Here is a 16,341-nt window from a genome sequence, read left to right as displayed (position 1 = left end):
TCTGATTATTATAGTGCCCTTTAGCACCGTTATGAGGAGCTGGGCCAGTATGAGCCTCTTTCTGAGCTCCAATACGAGTCCACTCAGATTGTTGTTAAGCGAGTTGAGCATTGCTAGATATATGATTTTTTAGGGGGTCTTCGCAATGAGTATGAGCAGTTACACACTCAGATTCTAGAGACATTTCCTCTTACCCCACTTTGCACTATATATGCCATTGTTTTTAGTGAGGAACGTTGTCGTGTAGTTATGTCATCAGTGATATCCTTTGTTTCTACTCCAGATCACATTGATTTTGCTAGTGCCTCTCATTCTACCATTCCTTCCTTTGTCGGATGTGCTCAAGGGAATTGTAGAGGTCGTGATGATCGTAGCCATGGTCACTCTAGTGTGATATGTTCTCATTGTGGTATTGTGGTGCATGACTGTGCTCAATGTTATCGTTTCCATGGTTATCTTGAGGGTTACCGTTTTCGTTCTGTTGCCTTTGCTATTAGTGCTTCCACTGTTGTTGATGCTTCCCAACCGTAGTTTACAGTTGATGCTTTGAGCTCGATGAAAGCATAGATGGTCGAGATAATGCGTGCCACTACGATGCTTTGTGTTGAGAGTCGGATTTCATCCCACCTTACAATTGATCCATCCTCATTAGCAACATTAGATATTCATGATTCTTCAGCTTATGCTCTCCCACTCAATGGGTCATAAACTTAGGAGCTACTGACCACATGGCGGTGAGTCATAGTTATTCATTATATACTCCACCTTCTTCTTCCACTAAGGTTAGCCTTCCTAACGGTTTTTCTACTCCTGTCACTAGGATATGAATCATCCCTATATCTTCTTTTTATCTTTCTCATGTTCTACATGTTCCTCATTTTTCTACTAATCTTCTTTCAGTCAGTAGTCTTGTTAAACACCTAAATTGTTATACTATTTTTTACCCTACTTATTGTGTTTTTTAGGACCTGTCTACAAGGAGGATTGTTGGTAGGGCTGTCCAGAAAGGAGGCCTATACTCCTTGGATGCTAGCCATGCGACTTTTGCCGCCAATGCTATTGATGGTGACCTTTCTAATATTTTTCATTTTTCTATAGATACTAATGTGGATACTTTACATTTGTGGCATGCCAAGCTTGGGCATGTTGGCTTTCAAACTTTATGTGCTCTAATTTCAAAATTTCGTTTTTTTGTTTTTCATCTAACTTAAAATGTATGGTTTGTGAACTCACTAAACATGTTAGAAATGTTTATCCTTCATGCATGCATCGTTGTAAGTTCATGTTTGAGTTGTTTCACTTTGATTTTTGGTGTCCTTCCCCAACCACATCACTTGATGGTTTTTGCTATTATGTTACCTTTAGTGATGACTACTGTCGTGTCACTTGGGTTTATCTTATGAAATCTAAGGATGAAGTTTTTTTTTCTAAATTTCGAGAATTCCATGCTACGATGTCCACTTAGTTTGGTTCTCCGATTAAAGCTCTTCGATCCAATAATGGTGATGAGTATTGGTCCACTCCCTTTGTTCACTATCTACTAGACCATGGATTTATTTATCAATTTACCTGCCCTTATACCCCTCAACAAAATGGTATTGCTGAACGTAAAAACCGTCAATTTGGTTGGGGTTGCTCGCTCTTTGTTACGTGGTATGCACATGCCTAAGACCTACTGGTCCATGTCTATTCTTACTACATGTTTCCTGATCAATCGGATCCCTTTTCAGATTCTTCATACCCATATTCCATTCCAGACCCTTCATCCTGAACATCATATGTTTTCCCTTGAGCTACGTGTACTTGGTTGTACTTGCTTTGTTTAGGATCTTCATCTTAGTCGTCACAAGTTGGACGATGACACAGTTCGTTGTGTTTTTGGTGGTTATTCTAGTATGTCTAAAGGATATCGGTGTTATAATCCTGCATCTCATCGGTTTTTTACTTCCATAGATGTTATCTTTTTTGAGAATGTTCCTTACTTTTTTAGAGATTCGTCTACACCTCATGAATCATTAACTTTGCCCATTCCAGTTGATCTTCCACAATCGAAGGAGTATCTCACTTATATTCGTCGTCAACGATATTGATGGGGCCATCAAATCTTGAAGAGTAGATTTTAGTTTTTATTTAGATTTATGTTTTAGAGCTTTAATTTTATGTTTTTTGGGCTTATTTTAATGTTTTATTGGCCCATTGTCTTAATATAATATTTAAGGGCAGTTTAGTAATTTTTAGTTTGTCTTTTATTTTAGTTTATTAGGGTTTGAAAATTAGGAGAGAGAAAGTTATGAAAATAAGGTTAATTTATTTGGTATTTTAGTTTGGTTAGGATTCTTGATTTATTTTCTTTATATAGATTGTATTAGGGTTTTTTTTATTATATAAATAATGATAAATGATGAGTAAAAAGAAAGCTTGAGCTTGATCTTCACAACAATGGGTGTGGTGTGAGGCCATTTTGTAGTAAGTCCAATATAACATTCTTTTCTTCTAATCTTTATTTTTCTTTTATATTCTTTTGTTTTTCTTGATTTTCTTTTAGTCCCTTGTTCTTGATTTTCTTGATTTTTGAAACCCCTTGTGTGATTCTTGATTCTTGAAACCTACAAACCTCTACCGTTATTCCTTTCCCCATTTCTTTAATCATTATTTCATTAATCTCTTTTCCAAATCTTAATCCTTTCCTTACCCTACAAACTTTTAACCATTTTAATTGGGATTATGGTCCTACTTGCAAAAGTTCATAACTAAATACCCTAAACCTTTCCCTAATCGTAATTTCAAAATGTTGTAATTGAAAAATTGTGTTTTACATTTCAACATATAGCCAAATGGTATTTTGGAAATCATTTTCTTATTGTCAACCAAATCCTTAACCCAATCCCCAACCCAATTTCCCTAAACACCCTATTTTTCTTTTCCCATCATCGTCCTACATCAAATATGGTTCCTCTTCTCTTGCACCACCGCCACCTTTCTCCACGCAGGCACCTCCGATAGGTATTTATCACCCTATTAGTGAACTTACTGCTTCTTTTATTCCTTCTTGTGATATGCATCCCACTAATACTTCTTCTCAAGTTTCCTATTGCTCTTCGTAAGGGAGTGTGTAAGTGTGTTACCTTTTACCTGCTTGCTAACTATGTTTGTTACCAAGCTGTTTCTTCTCCTTGTAGAGCATTTCTTTTTACTTGTCACTTTGTGACTTCCACGCACGGTCTCTGCTACTCTTTCTGACCCTGCTTGAAAAACTATAGTGCTAGAAGAAATGTCTACCTTGCAAAATAATCAGACATGGGATATGGTATTTCTTCCTCCTGAGAAGAAAACAATGGGTTGTCACTGGGTCTTTACTATTAAGCATAACTCCAATGGTAATGTTGCTCAGTATAAAGCTCATCTTGTTGCTTATGGTTTTACATAGACTTATAGTCTTGACTATGATGCTACCCTTTGCTCCTGTGACAAATTTGACTTCAGTTCGTGTCCTTATCTCCATTGCAGCTTATCAAGATTGACCCCTTTAGTAGTTAAATGTTTAAAATGCCTTTCTTTATTGGCATCTCGCAGAGGTGTATATGGATCCACCACCTGAGTTTCTGCTTCAGTAGGAGTCCACGAAAAATGTTTGCAGACTAAAAAAGTATTTATGATTTGAAGCAATCACCTAAAACTTGGTTCCATCACTTCAACAGAGTGGTTATTAGCATGGGTTTTCAAAGATGTCACTCTAATCATACTGTTTTCATTCATTCTGGCTCTACAGGTCGTACTATCCTCTTAGTCTGCGTTGACGACATTATTCTCACTAGAGATGACTCATCGTTCATCCCTTATGTGAATAAGGAATTAGGTCGTATATTTGAAGTCAAGGATTTGGGTACCTTAAAATATTTCCTTGGGCTTGAGTTTGTTCGTTCCAAGAAAGTCATTTTTCTCTCGCAATTGAAGTATGCCTTGGATCCCTTACATGACACTAGTAAAATTTGGTTGCAAACTGGCTAGTTCACCCATTAATCCGAAGCCTTATTTACATGAAAATGCAAATGATCTTCTTCCTGATCCACATACCTATTAGTGTCTTGTAGACTGATTGATTTATCTCACCCTCACACGACCATATATTGCATTTGTTGATAGCATGAATAGTCAGTTTATGCACGGTCCTCGTCCTACCCATCTCGCAATAGTTCATCATATTCTTTGTTATATCAAGTCTAATCCAAGTCATGTACTTGTATATCGTTCACATGATCATTTGGATCTCATCGCTTTTAGTGATGCAAATTGGGCAGGATTTGCTTCTAATCGTTGTTTGACATCAGGATACTGTGCCTTTCCATGAGGCAATTTGGTTGCATGGAAGAGTAAAAAGCAACCAGTGGTGTCTCGGTTGGTTCAATGTTGAATCTGAGTATGGGGCTATTGCTCCTGGTACATGTGAAATTCTATGGCTTCAATTTCTTCTGTGTGAGTTAGGATTTCCTATTATGAGATCTATGTAGTTATATTGTGACAGCGAAGTAGCTGAAAAGATTGCCTCTGATTTTTTATTTTTTTTGCATGAGCAAACCAAGCATATAGAAGTTGATGTACACTTTGTTCGTGAAAAATTCTGGGATGGTTCACTTAGGTTGCAACATGTGTCTTGCTCTCATCAGCTCATAAATATATTCACCAAAGCAATTAGACCTTCCATCCTTCAGGATGTCATTGTCAAGCTAGGCATGTTTGATGTTTATACTCTAGCTTGATGGGGAGTGTTGTTAGGCATTTGGTGTTTGTCTATGGGTGTGTGCTTAGTAGTTTTGGTGTTTGTAGAGTATGACGGTATACTTGTAGCTTGGAGGATTAGCCATTTTCTTTGTTGTTTGTTTTCTTTTTTCTCAGGCGGGATGTCTCGTCCTCCCTTTGTACATTTCTTTTCTTCTTTAATACATTCTTTTTACCTATAAAAAAATGATATACTTGTAAATTCTCCAAATCTGTAATCTTTTCTTTTTCTTAATATTAAAGCTAGTAGGGAAATGCCCTAACTAAGCAAGAATTTCAAGGATTGCAAATTGACATCAGAGCGCAAGGTTCGTATAGGTCCCTTGAAGGAATTTTCCACCCTTATGGGTGAAGGAGGGTGTTGAGTGTTGTGTTATCCACTTCTGCTCCCGGGTGTCACGTGCTCACGTATCGTGTCCCAGTTTGACCCGTGACCCTCTTATATTCATAGTCGCGCCTTTCCCCAATAGATTGGTCTTTCGGGATAAATGGTTTGTCAACACATCTAACTTGATCTTATTTCCTCTTCTTGTGAGCGGATCTTGGTAACCCTTGTTAATAACCTACCCATAGTTTGTCATCGATTTATTTCTATGGTGCTTGAGTTACTACTTTGTTTGCTTTCTTTTGGATCACTTAAATGTTTTTCAAAGTTTTCTTTTTTATTTAATCCCCTTCAAGTCTTGTACCAAGATCTCTTCTCATCGCCTATCTTTTGAATTTAATTAGTCAACTCCCAAGTTTCTTGTACAATTGACTTCTCTCTAATTTTATGGAATTTTCTCGACTCTCGAGGTATGTTCCAATCAGTTGAAAAACTGTGACATCTTGACTGAAACAGTATGGTATAAACTGGAGAATCTCCAATTGTATTGTTCCCTACCCCAATCCCACTAAATTTTAAAAACAAATCTGGGTTTTTTAGCATCTAGCCGAGACATAGCAAAATGGATTGATACTTCAAAGTTTGGCAAAAAGAATGAGTAGATGATATGCAAGATTATTTCTGGGGGAATAATAAGTAATTTGAAGGTCAGTAAAGTGGGGCCAGTTGTGTTTCCTCTTAAGTTTGCAAATGACATTATTGTTTTGATGGATGCTTTAGGGGATCATCTCTTATATTTGAAATGTGTTCTTAGGGCTTTGAAGTTATCTTGAGTCTATCAATTTGGTCCATAAGTAATTGGTGAGTAGTGTGAAGTGTGCAATGCTTGGGCTGCCATACATGAAAGTTGCCGTCTGTTTTCATCTTGAATCATGTTACAAGATGGAATTGAACTTTATCCAACCATTTTGATGTTCAAGAGGACAGTTGGTGTTTTTGGAAGAAGATTTATTCATTTGGGGGATTTCTTTTCTTATATATATATATATATATATATATTTTTTTTTGGGGGGGGGGGGGGGGGGGGTATTGTAAGCGTTGCAAGGGAATGAATAATGCTCTTCAAGGTTTGGGGAGGAAACAAAGAGCATGTTGAAGAATGGTGATTGATTATAAATGTCATGCTTGTGATAATAATTGTTTCTTCAACTTTCCCATTTACCTCTTGTGGGGGTGATGTTTTAAACAGTGTACTGCTAACGCCATGGCATTTTTTGTGATGGAAACCGTTGAAGTTGATTCCCAGACTTGGATAGATTTTGGGAGGGCATTTTGTGTGCAGACTATATATTCAATTTGGAAATTTTCTGAATATATGTCTTTTCCAATTGAAAAGTTGCAACCATCAGTTAGTGCCTTGTAAGGAAGAAAATGAAATATCTTTGAATTTGGATACCAAGAGAAATTTTATTAATTGGGATATCAATGCCATGGCAATCATGGTTAGAATTTCATGCAGTTTTAGAATTTTTTGGTGTAAGTAGGACATTCCAATTTCAGCCAAAATTGTAACGGAATAATAACCCCGAAACGTTGAATGCTTCGGTCGAGACTATCTCATGTTTTCTTCTGATTGAAACTTTCCTTGAGAAGATTAACTTAGAATAGTGGTCGAATTGTTTGAAGATTGGTTCTCAAAGGCTTTTTTTTGAAAGAGGTAGAAGAATTGTAAAAGAAGACTTGTCAAGTCCCAAAGAGGGCTTGGTAGAGTATTTATAATAATAAAAGTGAATGGACATAAATTCCCTTAAAGGGGAAAATCTAGAAACATAACATAAAGACATAAAACTAACTATTACATATTCCAATACTCCCCCTCAAGCTTGTGCCAATATATCAACTAAGCCTAGCTTTACAAGATGAGAGTTGGTGACAGAAGGACCAATAGACTTCTGAAGCATATCGGCAAGTTGATCTAAAGTAGATACAAATACTGTCTAAAACAGATTAGATCGAACTTTCTCCCTGAGAAAGTGAACATCAACCTCAATAAGCATGGTTCTCTCGTGAAGGACAGAGTCAAAAGCAAGTATAATAGTAGACTTGTTATCCCAAAATAATATGGAGGAATTAGAAACGGAAAATCCCAGCTCTGTCAAGGGCCATATCTCGATACTCAGTTTTAGCACAAAAGCGAGAAATCACATTCTATTTCTTACTTTTCCACGAGATTATGTTACCACCATGGAAAGTACATAAACCAGAAGTAGATCTCCTATCAATAATAGAACCAGCATAATCAGCGTTAGTGAAGTAAGACAAATGAAGTAGAACAATGGTTGAATAAAAGAGGCCAAGACCTGGACGCGACTTCAAACAGCAAATAAACAACATTAAGGTGAGAAGTGCGTGGAGTATGCATGAACTAATTGATCAAACTGACCGCAAGAGTCAAATTTGTCTAGTGTTAGTCAAATAAATCAGGCGGCCTACGAGTCTTTGATAAGAAAAGAGATTAGATAATAGTATGTCAGATTCGGCATGAAGACGATTCTAATCCTTATGAAAGGAAACTGGACGACAACGAAGCATACAGGTGTCCTGAAGAAGATCCAATGTGTATTTGCTTTAGGATAGCAAAATCCCACGGTGAGAGCGAGCCATTTCTATCCCTAGAAGTACTTAAGAGGACCCAAGTCCTTGATCTCAAAAGCACGACCCAATATCATCTTTGCCCTGTCAATCCACTGGGCATCATCTCCAGTTAGGATAATATCATCCACATAAACCAGAATAATAACACAATAACCATCCAAACTTTGACAAGCAAAACATGTATGATCTGAGTGACATCTGAAAACTCCATTGATAAAATGGCCTCAAAAAAACGTTAAAGCCAGGCTCGTAGAAACTGATTCAGGTTATACAGAGATTTGATAAGGCGACGTATTTTCCTAGAATACCTTTCTTGAAGAAGAAACCCAGGAGGGGGGTCATCTATATAGATGACCTCAGTTAGATCACCATTTAGAAAGGCATTCTTTACATCGAATTGATGAAGAGGCCATGAATGACATGCAGCTAAAGAAATAAGGAGGCGAATCATAAAAAATTTAGCTATAGGGGCAAATGTAGTACAAAAATCTTTTTTTGGAGTCTGCGTAAATCCCTTAGCTACTATGTGGGCCTTGTATTGATCAATGGTGCCATCCACGAGATACTTGATAGTGAAAACCCATTTACAACCAACAGTCCGCTCCCCAAAGGGAAGGGGAAAAAGCTCCAAGGTAGGATTCTTCTGCAAAATATCTATCTCAACAGTCATAGTTACAATTCACTGAGGATCTCGTAAAGCCTCTGAAACAGACCGGGGAACTTGAATAGAATTAATGGCAGTAAGGTAGGTTTGATAAGGAGAGAGTCCCTAATAGGAAACAAATTGGTCTATAGGATGATCAATAATACACCCACACTTACCTTTCTGAAGTGCAATAGGTAAGTGAGTCGAAAACATAAGGGATAGGGGCAGGGGTAGGAGAGAATATACATGAGTCTAAGGAGGAGGTTAGCAAGGTTAGAGAGGGGCGAAGGCGATGAGAGTAAACGTGTAGCGTTAACAAAGATGTAGAAGACCAGAGAAAGCAATACTATAGGAGAAGGATCCTGCAAAGAAAAAGAGTCTTGCAAAGATGTACAAAAGTAGGGTATTTTTTCAAAAAAAGTGATATCAAGAGACTGTATAACATGATGAGAAACAGGATCATAACACCGATACCCCTTTGAGGTAGATGAGTAACCCAACACACTGAATGGTTTTGTCATCTAATTTTGTGCGATGAGGGGTCCTGTCTTAAACAAAACAAGTGCACCCAAAGACTTTGGGTGTAATAGGAAAGTGGGTGTTATTAGGACGAAGAACATAGAGAGGCACACCTGTCCCCTTAAGGTGCGACTTCGGATACAATTAAGAAGAAAAGCCTCAATCAGGACTGTCATATTTTAGTATAACTTAAAAACATGGATTCCATGAAAAAGGCAACGGACAATGTTCATAAGGTGGCGATTTTTGTGTTCTGCCACCCCGTTCTGCTCAGGAGTGTAGAGACAAGTCAACTGATGGAGCATACCATGCTCATAAAGGTAAGAGCGAATTTTATAAAAATTATATTCCCTTCTATTATCAAACCGAAGAGATTTGACAGTGATATTGTACTGTGTCGGAGTCATTTTAAGAAAATTAACAAAAATAGGGAGCATTTCAGAACGAGACTTTTATCAAATACACCTAAGTACAACGAGAATAGTCATCTATAAATGTAACATAATACCGATGACTAGTAAAAACAATAATAGGAGAAGACCCTCACACATCGAAATGAGTCAAATCAAACATTGTATTAAATTGATGTATACGAGGAATATAAAAATTATGTGTGTTAAGAAAGCTCACACAGAGAGCACTAAAGCTTGTGTCCACTAGAAGAATTTTTTAAAGTAGGAAATAAAGAACATAAGTGTTGAAAATTAGCATGTTTTAAGTGAGCATGCCACAAATCTAAAGACTAAAAAAAAAAAAAATATGGCTCCCAGAGGAAGGAAGCATAGAAGCCGGAGCAAAAACCAGCAATTGCAGCAAGTCATGATGCGAGATCAAGGAGGGATAATGAGCTGCCTATTAGATGCAAAAACCAGCAATCAATCTTGTTGTCAACATCCCAGCCCTTTCGCAAACATCAGCCACCCCATCCCTATCTCAAAAAACAGCACCACACAACTCATCCCTATCGCAAATACAGTCAAGCACATCCAAAGCAGCCACCGCTGCTGTCGCACACCTCAGCCATATTGCAGACCACAGGTCTACCTCACAAAAATAGCTGGCAGCACTATTGCACAACCCAGCCTAGCCCATCTCAGCCATCATCGCAGCCACCTAGGTTTGTCGAGGATAAAAAAGAAACCCTCTATTGCATTACTATTGCATTGTGCGATGAAGAGATCTCAACCAAGGAGAATAAAAAAAGGAAAAAAACCCGAAGGGGGAACCCTAACGAAACTCCTGTTAGGTTGGTTTAGTCTCTAGGTCTAAAAAAATGATGAGAGAAAGGAAGGGAAGAGAAGAAAGGTGGGTGGAGTTGATGCTTCAAGATCTCAAAACCGAAGAGGAAAAGCCAAGAAGGGGCTGTTGATGGAGCCTCTAGGGCTCTGATACCAAGATGAATTGTAAAAGAAGACTTGTCAAGTCCCAATGAGGGCTCGGCAGAGTATTTATAATAATGAGTGAATGGACATAAATGCCCTTACAGGGAAAAATCTAGAAACATAACATAAAGACATAAAACTAAACATAACATATTCAAATAAAGGCAACGTTGGAAGGCTCTTCCCTTTCTTGTGTGCTTGGACCATATCTAAGTTTGAGAATAGCTAGATATTCAAGAATAAGGAAAACTGCTTAAGGACGATTATGATGAAGGTTAAATCCCAATATCTTTGGTCGTCCATCTTTGTGGACTTTTGTCTTCAGTTAAGAAAAGCTATTTAGAAGGATTTCTCCTTTTTGAGAAAATTTTTTTGGGTGTTTCTAGCGAGATTCTTATTTATTGTGCTTTAGAACCTTTGGGGAGATTTGTTTTCATATATTTTATTGATTAAAAATCTATTTTGTGTAGGGTAGATGAAAACGTTCATTGGTAGACTCTGTGATGTTCTGTGGCCAGCTGGAATGCCTGATTATATTGGTTTATGTGCATTTCCTAATGTTAATGTTATACTTCAAATATTTTTCCTAATTTCTTGAAAATTCAAAAATGTTTGGATAAGTTGGAATTTTTTTTTTTTTTTTTTTTTATGAGTGTAAATTTTTGTCAAACAAAAAAACAAGAGATCGAGATGGCTTCTTTTCAAAAAAGGGTACAAAACAAAACCAAAGAATAAAAGAAAATACAAAAACAAAGCCAAAATGCCGTCAAACCCGCAAACTAATTAGACACTACATGGTGCCTCCCACCTAAAGACAATCCACGAAAACATTCCTTTGAAGTCTTTGCATAACTTGCTTCAAAAGAACAATAATACCAAAATATCCAGGTTCACCTCTTTAGGGACCCTATTTTCTCACCCTAAAACTCCCTTCTATTCACATCTTTCCAATGCCCCCAAGACACGGCGAAGGGAAGAATAGCCCACAAAAATCTCTTCTTATGGAGAATACATTATGAGTCCATCCAAGAAAAGAGATGGGTCCTCCTTTGGAAACACCCACTCCAACTAAAAAAGAGAATGTAAGTATGACCAAATCCCGACAGAGAAGGGACAATGAATTAAGAGATGATTCCCTGTTATTTTTGCAAAGAAAACAAAAGTTTGTAGTTGAGAGACTGCGCTTAATTAGATTGTCAAGAGTTAAAATTCTCCCAAGTGGTCCAGTTAATTTCCAGAAAAGAAAATTGTTTGGAGTTAGGAGAGTTGATGATCTGGAGTAGTTAACGACAACCATTGGTTTTAGGTTTGGACCTTACCTTCGTCCTATTTGGGCTTCTCGTTGGGTGCTTCTTATAATAGTAAGATTGTGGGATCTGATTGTTGGGAGCTGCATAAGAGATTGAGTTGTTGGAAAATGAAGTTCTTATCTAAAGGGCGTAAGTTGACACTGCTAAAGTGCACATTATCTAGTACCTGGTGTATTTCCTTTCTCTATTCAAATGCCCGCCAGTGATGAAGCCAGACTAGAAAAACGATTTCAGGATTTCCTTCGCGATGAGAAAATTTCATCTCATTCGTTGGAAAGGGGGTTGCTCTCCTAAATGTAAAAAGGGTTTGGGGATGTATAGGCTAGGGGTTATGAATAAAGCCTTGTTGGGTAAGTGAGATTTGGGGTGAAAACAAATAATTTGTGGAGGAAGGTGGTGGCGGCAAAATTTGGGGATAGTGAGTTCGGGTGGGAAAATGGGTTGAATCGGGACTTTTTTGGGTGTGGAGTGTGGAAGGGGACCTTGAAGACTCTGCATTTGTTTCAGCAGATAGTCAGGTTCAAGGTGGAATATGGTAGACGAATGCGGTTTTGGGAGGATCTTTGGTGTGGGGATGTTGTTTTAAAGGACAGATTTTCATTTCTTTTTGAGTTTGTCTTCAATGAAAGGAGCTCCAATCTCTAATTTCTTGGTGGTAAATAACGGGATGGTTGGCTGGGATTACGTTTTCAGAAGGGCGTTTAATTTTAGGGAGGTGGATGAGTTAGCCTCCTCGACATGTTCAGTAACGAAGATTTCCACTCCCATTGACTTGGAGGATATGAGGGTATGGAGTGTATCAAAGGATGGGCTATTCTCAGTGAGTTCTTATTATAGATCTTTATAGGAGGATGGAGGGCTTGCCTTCCCTGTGACAACTATTTGGGGGCTGAAAGTTCCTTTGAAGATTGTGTTTTTTATTTGGATGGTGGCTTGGGACAACATTCTTTCGCTGGATGGGCTCATTCATAAGGGTTTTTGCACTTTGATTTTTTGGTCCATGTGTAGGGGAACCACCTACTATTGCACTGTCCGATGACTATAGAGTTATGGCAATACTTTTGGGATCTCTTTGGTGTAGTGGGTTGCCTTCCCGGTTCGAAGAAATTTCTCTTCGAGCCTTGGTTGAGTAGGGGTTACTTTTTTCCATCGGCAAAACACATATTTTGGTCCATTACTCCATTTGTTGTTTGTTGGGGTGTTTGGAAAGCAAGGAATCGTCACGTCTTTGATGGGAAGGAAGTCTCTTTCGAGGAAATTTTAGTGTCTACCAAAGGTTTGTTTTTTTTCTTGGTGTAAAGTTTTTGAAGAGTTCGAAGGAGTCTTCTTTGAGGACTTTATGGGGAGATCGGATTGGGTTTGTAGATTACATTAGTTGTAAGGTTGGTCTACTTTCTTTGTACTCTTTCTTGTCGGTCATCTCGACCACGTTTAATACAAATTGCATTAATCTATAAATAAATAAAAAAAATTCTCCCAAGGGAAGCTAACCAAATGAAGAATGTAATTTTAGATGGGACAAGAGGAGACCAAATTGCATCTTCTGGGAATGTAAAATTGAAAGAAGGCTTTACGTTATGGAATGAATGAACAATGAATCTGTTGTCTTTTCTCACACACCTTTCTGCGATCTTCCTCATTCTCAGCAAAATGATCGGAGTTTATAAGGTCAAGAAATGATGACACCTCATTGATTTGCCAGTCATTAGAATATTTCAAAAACCTAGGTCCCAGAAAAATTCATGCCCATTGCGAATCAGACAATTTTGCACCGTTGGTTTTTTTTAAAAGTAGCTGCATAAAGAGAAGGGTATCGAAGAGATAAAGACGAGTTACCTCACCACATATCCTCCCAAAATCTCACACTGTTACCTTTCCCCACATTAAAATTAATCCCCTTGTTGAACTCTTAAGACACTTTTAGAATTCCTTTCCACACTATGACTATAGGAAGAATTTGCTTCCCCACTCTCCCATCTAAACTTTTTATCACCATATTTCGCTCTTAGAACTGTCTTCCACAAACTTCATCTTTTCTCACTAAACCCTCCAAAGCCACTTGCCCAAAAGGGCCTTGTTTGTTCTTCTACTCTAATTTCCAAATCACCATTCATTTTTGGGGAGCAAATGATTTTTCACTTTGCCAGATGAAATTTTGATTCCCATCGTTATCATTCCATAAGAAGTGCAGCGTTAGTTTATCAATTTTGGCCTCGACCGCCTTCGGAATCAAAAATAATGTGAGGAAGTAGATTGAAATGCTTGCTAATGTACTCTTGATCAAAGTTTACTTGGCCCCTTTCGAGTGATATCTCGCTTTCCATGAATTGATCCTCTTCCCTAATCTTTCAATCTCCTGATCCCAAATCTTAGTGCTAGTATAAGGGGCATATAGAGGACAACCTAAATACGAGAAAGGAAGGACTTCAGAATGACAACCCAAAATGGCTGCTAAAGATTGGGAGATCAGACGTTGCCCCAACCCAAACAATTTGCTTTTTTGGAGGTTATGTGCAAAACCCAAAATTGCCTCAAAGAAACACAACAGAGCTCTAAAAAATCTCAATTGATCTTTGATTCCTCAAGGAACACTAACGTGTCACCAACAAACTGTAGATGGGAAACCAAAGGCTTAGCCTCATTAATCCTAAACCCTGGCAAGGCCCTTATATTGATCACTCTAGAGATCAATCTACTTAACACCTTCGTCACTATAGCATTGGAAGTTTTTTAATGTATGCTACTCAACGCCTCCGACAAGCTATATTGTTGGTATTTTTTAATCTACTCAACACCCCCGGTGTAAACACCCAAATTTGACCGGGCCCTCGACGCAAAATGCCTAAAAAATTTTTGTAAAAATTGCATTGGGCCCTCAAAGGTGGCGACTCCAAAACCCCCCAAAGTGGAGGGATATTTCGAAATGACGAAATTCCGGTGTCCACACCCGGCAAGTTGGAAATTTATAAATGTATGCCCTTTTTTTTTCCACTTAAAACTGTGTACTTGTCATAGTCACAAAATTCGTCGAACTTCCGATAAAATTCGGATAAATGCGCAGAATTAAAGGTCGACCGATTAAATCAGCGATTAACCGTACTAGTAGTTGAATCACCAATTAAATCCTTAATTCGCCCGATTTATAACAATAGTTGGTAAATTCGGCTTATGTTACGCTTCTATGCTCTTCTCTCTTGGTAAGAAACTAAGGGGCAATTACTTTATAGACCTTGTAGGCTATGGTACGAACTTCCTTTTATATGCCATTGCTAGCAGTTTCTTAACTACTTAGGAAAAAAGAAAAATGTTTTCTTATTGCCTCACCCACGAAAATCTTTTTTTTTTTTCATAATGCCCCTTATAAAAATTCAAATGGTCTTAATGCCCCTTACCCAGGAAATTTTTCTTCAGATTCAAATGATTTAGATGGATCAATTAAATCCTCCTATTAAACTTCTAACTATTAATATCTTACATATTATCAATAAAAAATTTATTTTTATTATTATGATAAATTCTTTAATTTGGATTTAATTATTGAAATACATGAAAAATGAACTGATTTGAAAGATACATTAAAAAAAAATTCATTTTTAAGTCACCGAAATTTATCTGAATTAACAGAATTGATCCCTTACCGAATAATTGCCAAATCCGAATTTTGTTACTATGATACTTGTCTATATAATGCCTTCTATTGTGGCTTGGAAGCTATATTGTTGGTGTTAATTTTTAATCTTATCTTCTGCAGAGGACTCCATCCATGCATGTAAAGGAAGGTTCTAGTGTTAGGCCCAAAGGCACAATGCTTGAAAGAGCCATTAGGGAATTGGAAAATATAGTTGCAGAATGTAAGTTTTGAAATAATTGCGAATTTATAATCATCCTTAATTACGGATTATTTCCATGTAAATTAGTTTCTCCTATGTATGAAACAATGATTTCATTACAGCAAGACCACAGATTTTGGAAGTACAGGATGCTGATACTTCATCCCAAGCAGTCAAAAGGAGATTGCCTCGTGAAGTAAAACTGAAGCTTGCAAAAGTTGCTAGACTAGCGGTACTGGAAAGTGGTTTATTGAGTATTTCAAGTTCAATTTAAGATATTGTTTCTAGGATCTCACGGATTTGTTTTCGGAGTTTATTTCTTCTACACATGAAGTCTTTGGAAATATTTTAAGCCATTTCTTTTGGCCGTTGCAGCAGTCAAGCCAAGGAAAAATATCAGATGAGCTAATTAAGCACCTTATGAGTATACTTGGCCACATAGTGCAGCTCAAAACATTGAAGGTAGTCTATTACAAGAAATGAACTGATGGCTCATCGATAACTTCCACTTTATTTTTCATTTCTGTTATTAATATTTTTTTAATGAGTTTTCCCCAAGGGATAAAACCAACTTCTAATAGATTATGGGTTTGCTACTGCTTAATGCTTTGACATGGACTAACCTTACATGTTGTTGGCATAGAGAAATTTGAAGGAGATGGTTGAGTTGGGATTGTCAGCAAAGCAAGAGAAAGATGATAGGTTCCAACAAATAAAAAAAGAGGTTGTCGAAATGATTAGAACACGGAGCCCCTTGTTAAAGTCCGAGGTAGATAATGAACAAAGTTATTTCTATTATGCTTTAATGTTGGTAGGTCATGGATGAAAACATTATTTTCTTTTATGGATTGTTCACAAATTTCAGCTTTAACAACACTTGGAAAGTTGAAGGTCATTT

General features: G+C 37.4%; 1 protein-coding gene across 6 annotated transcripts in view; it reads left to right on the top strand.

Moving 5' to 3' along the window:
* The window catches only part of LOC147409838 (ubinuclein-1-like), a 77,313-nt gene that overhangs the window by 23,512 nt on the left and 37,460 nt on the right, over positions 1 to 16,341 (top strand). For 5 of the 6 annotated variants that reach the window (XM_086431911.1, XM_086431907.1, XM_086431909.1 and 2 more), the window contains 4 exons: positions 15,365 to 15,464; positions 15,566 to 15,675; positions 15,819 to 15,905; positions 16,087 to 16,212. In XM_086431911.1, coding sequence (XP_086288037.1) covers positions 15,365 to 15,464; positions 15,566 to 15,675; positions 15,819 to 15,905; positions 16,087 to 16,212 — 423 coding nt within the window. The remainder of the gene's footprint in view (positions 1 to 15,364; positions 15,465 to 15,565; positions 15,676 to 15,818; positions 15,906 to 16,086; positions 16,213 to 16,341) is intronic. The other variant, XM_086431908.1, reaches the window with a different exon arrangement.

This window comes from Akebia trifoliata, chromosome 2 (assembly GCF_017979445.1).
Source record: "Akebia trifoliata isolate Shusen 1 chromosome 2, ASM1797944v1, whole genome shotgun sequence".
NCBI lineage: Eukaryota > Viridiplantae > Streptophyta > Magnoliopsida > Ranunculales > Lardizabalaceae > Akebia > Akebia trifoliata.
This window is presented reverse-complemented; position numbering and strand designations above follow the sequence as displayed.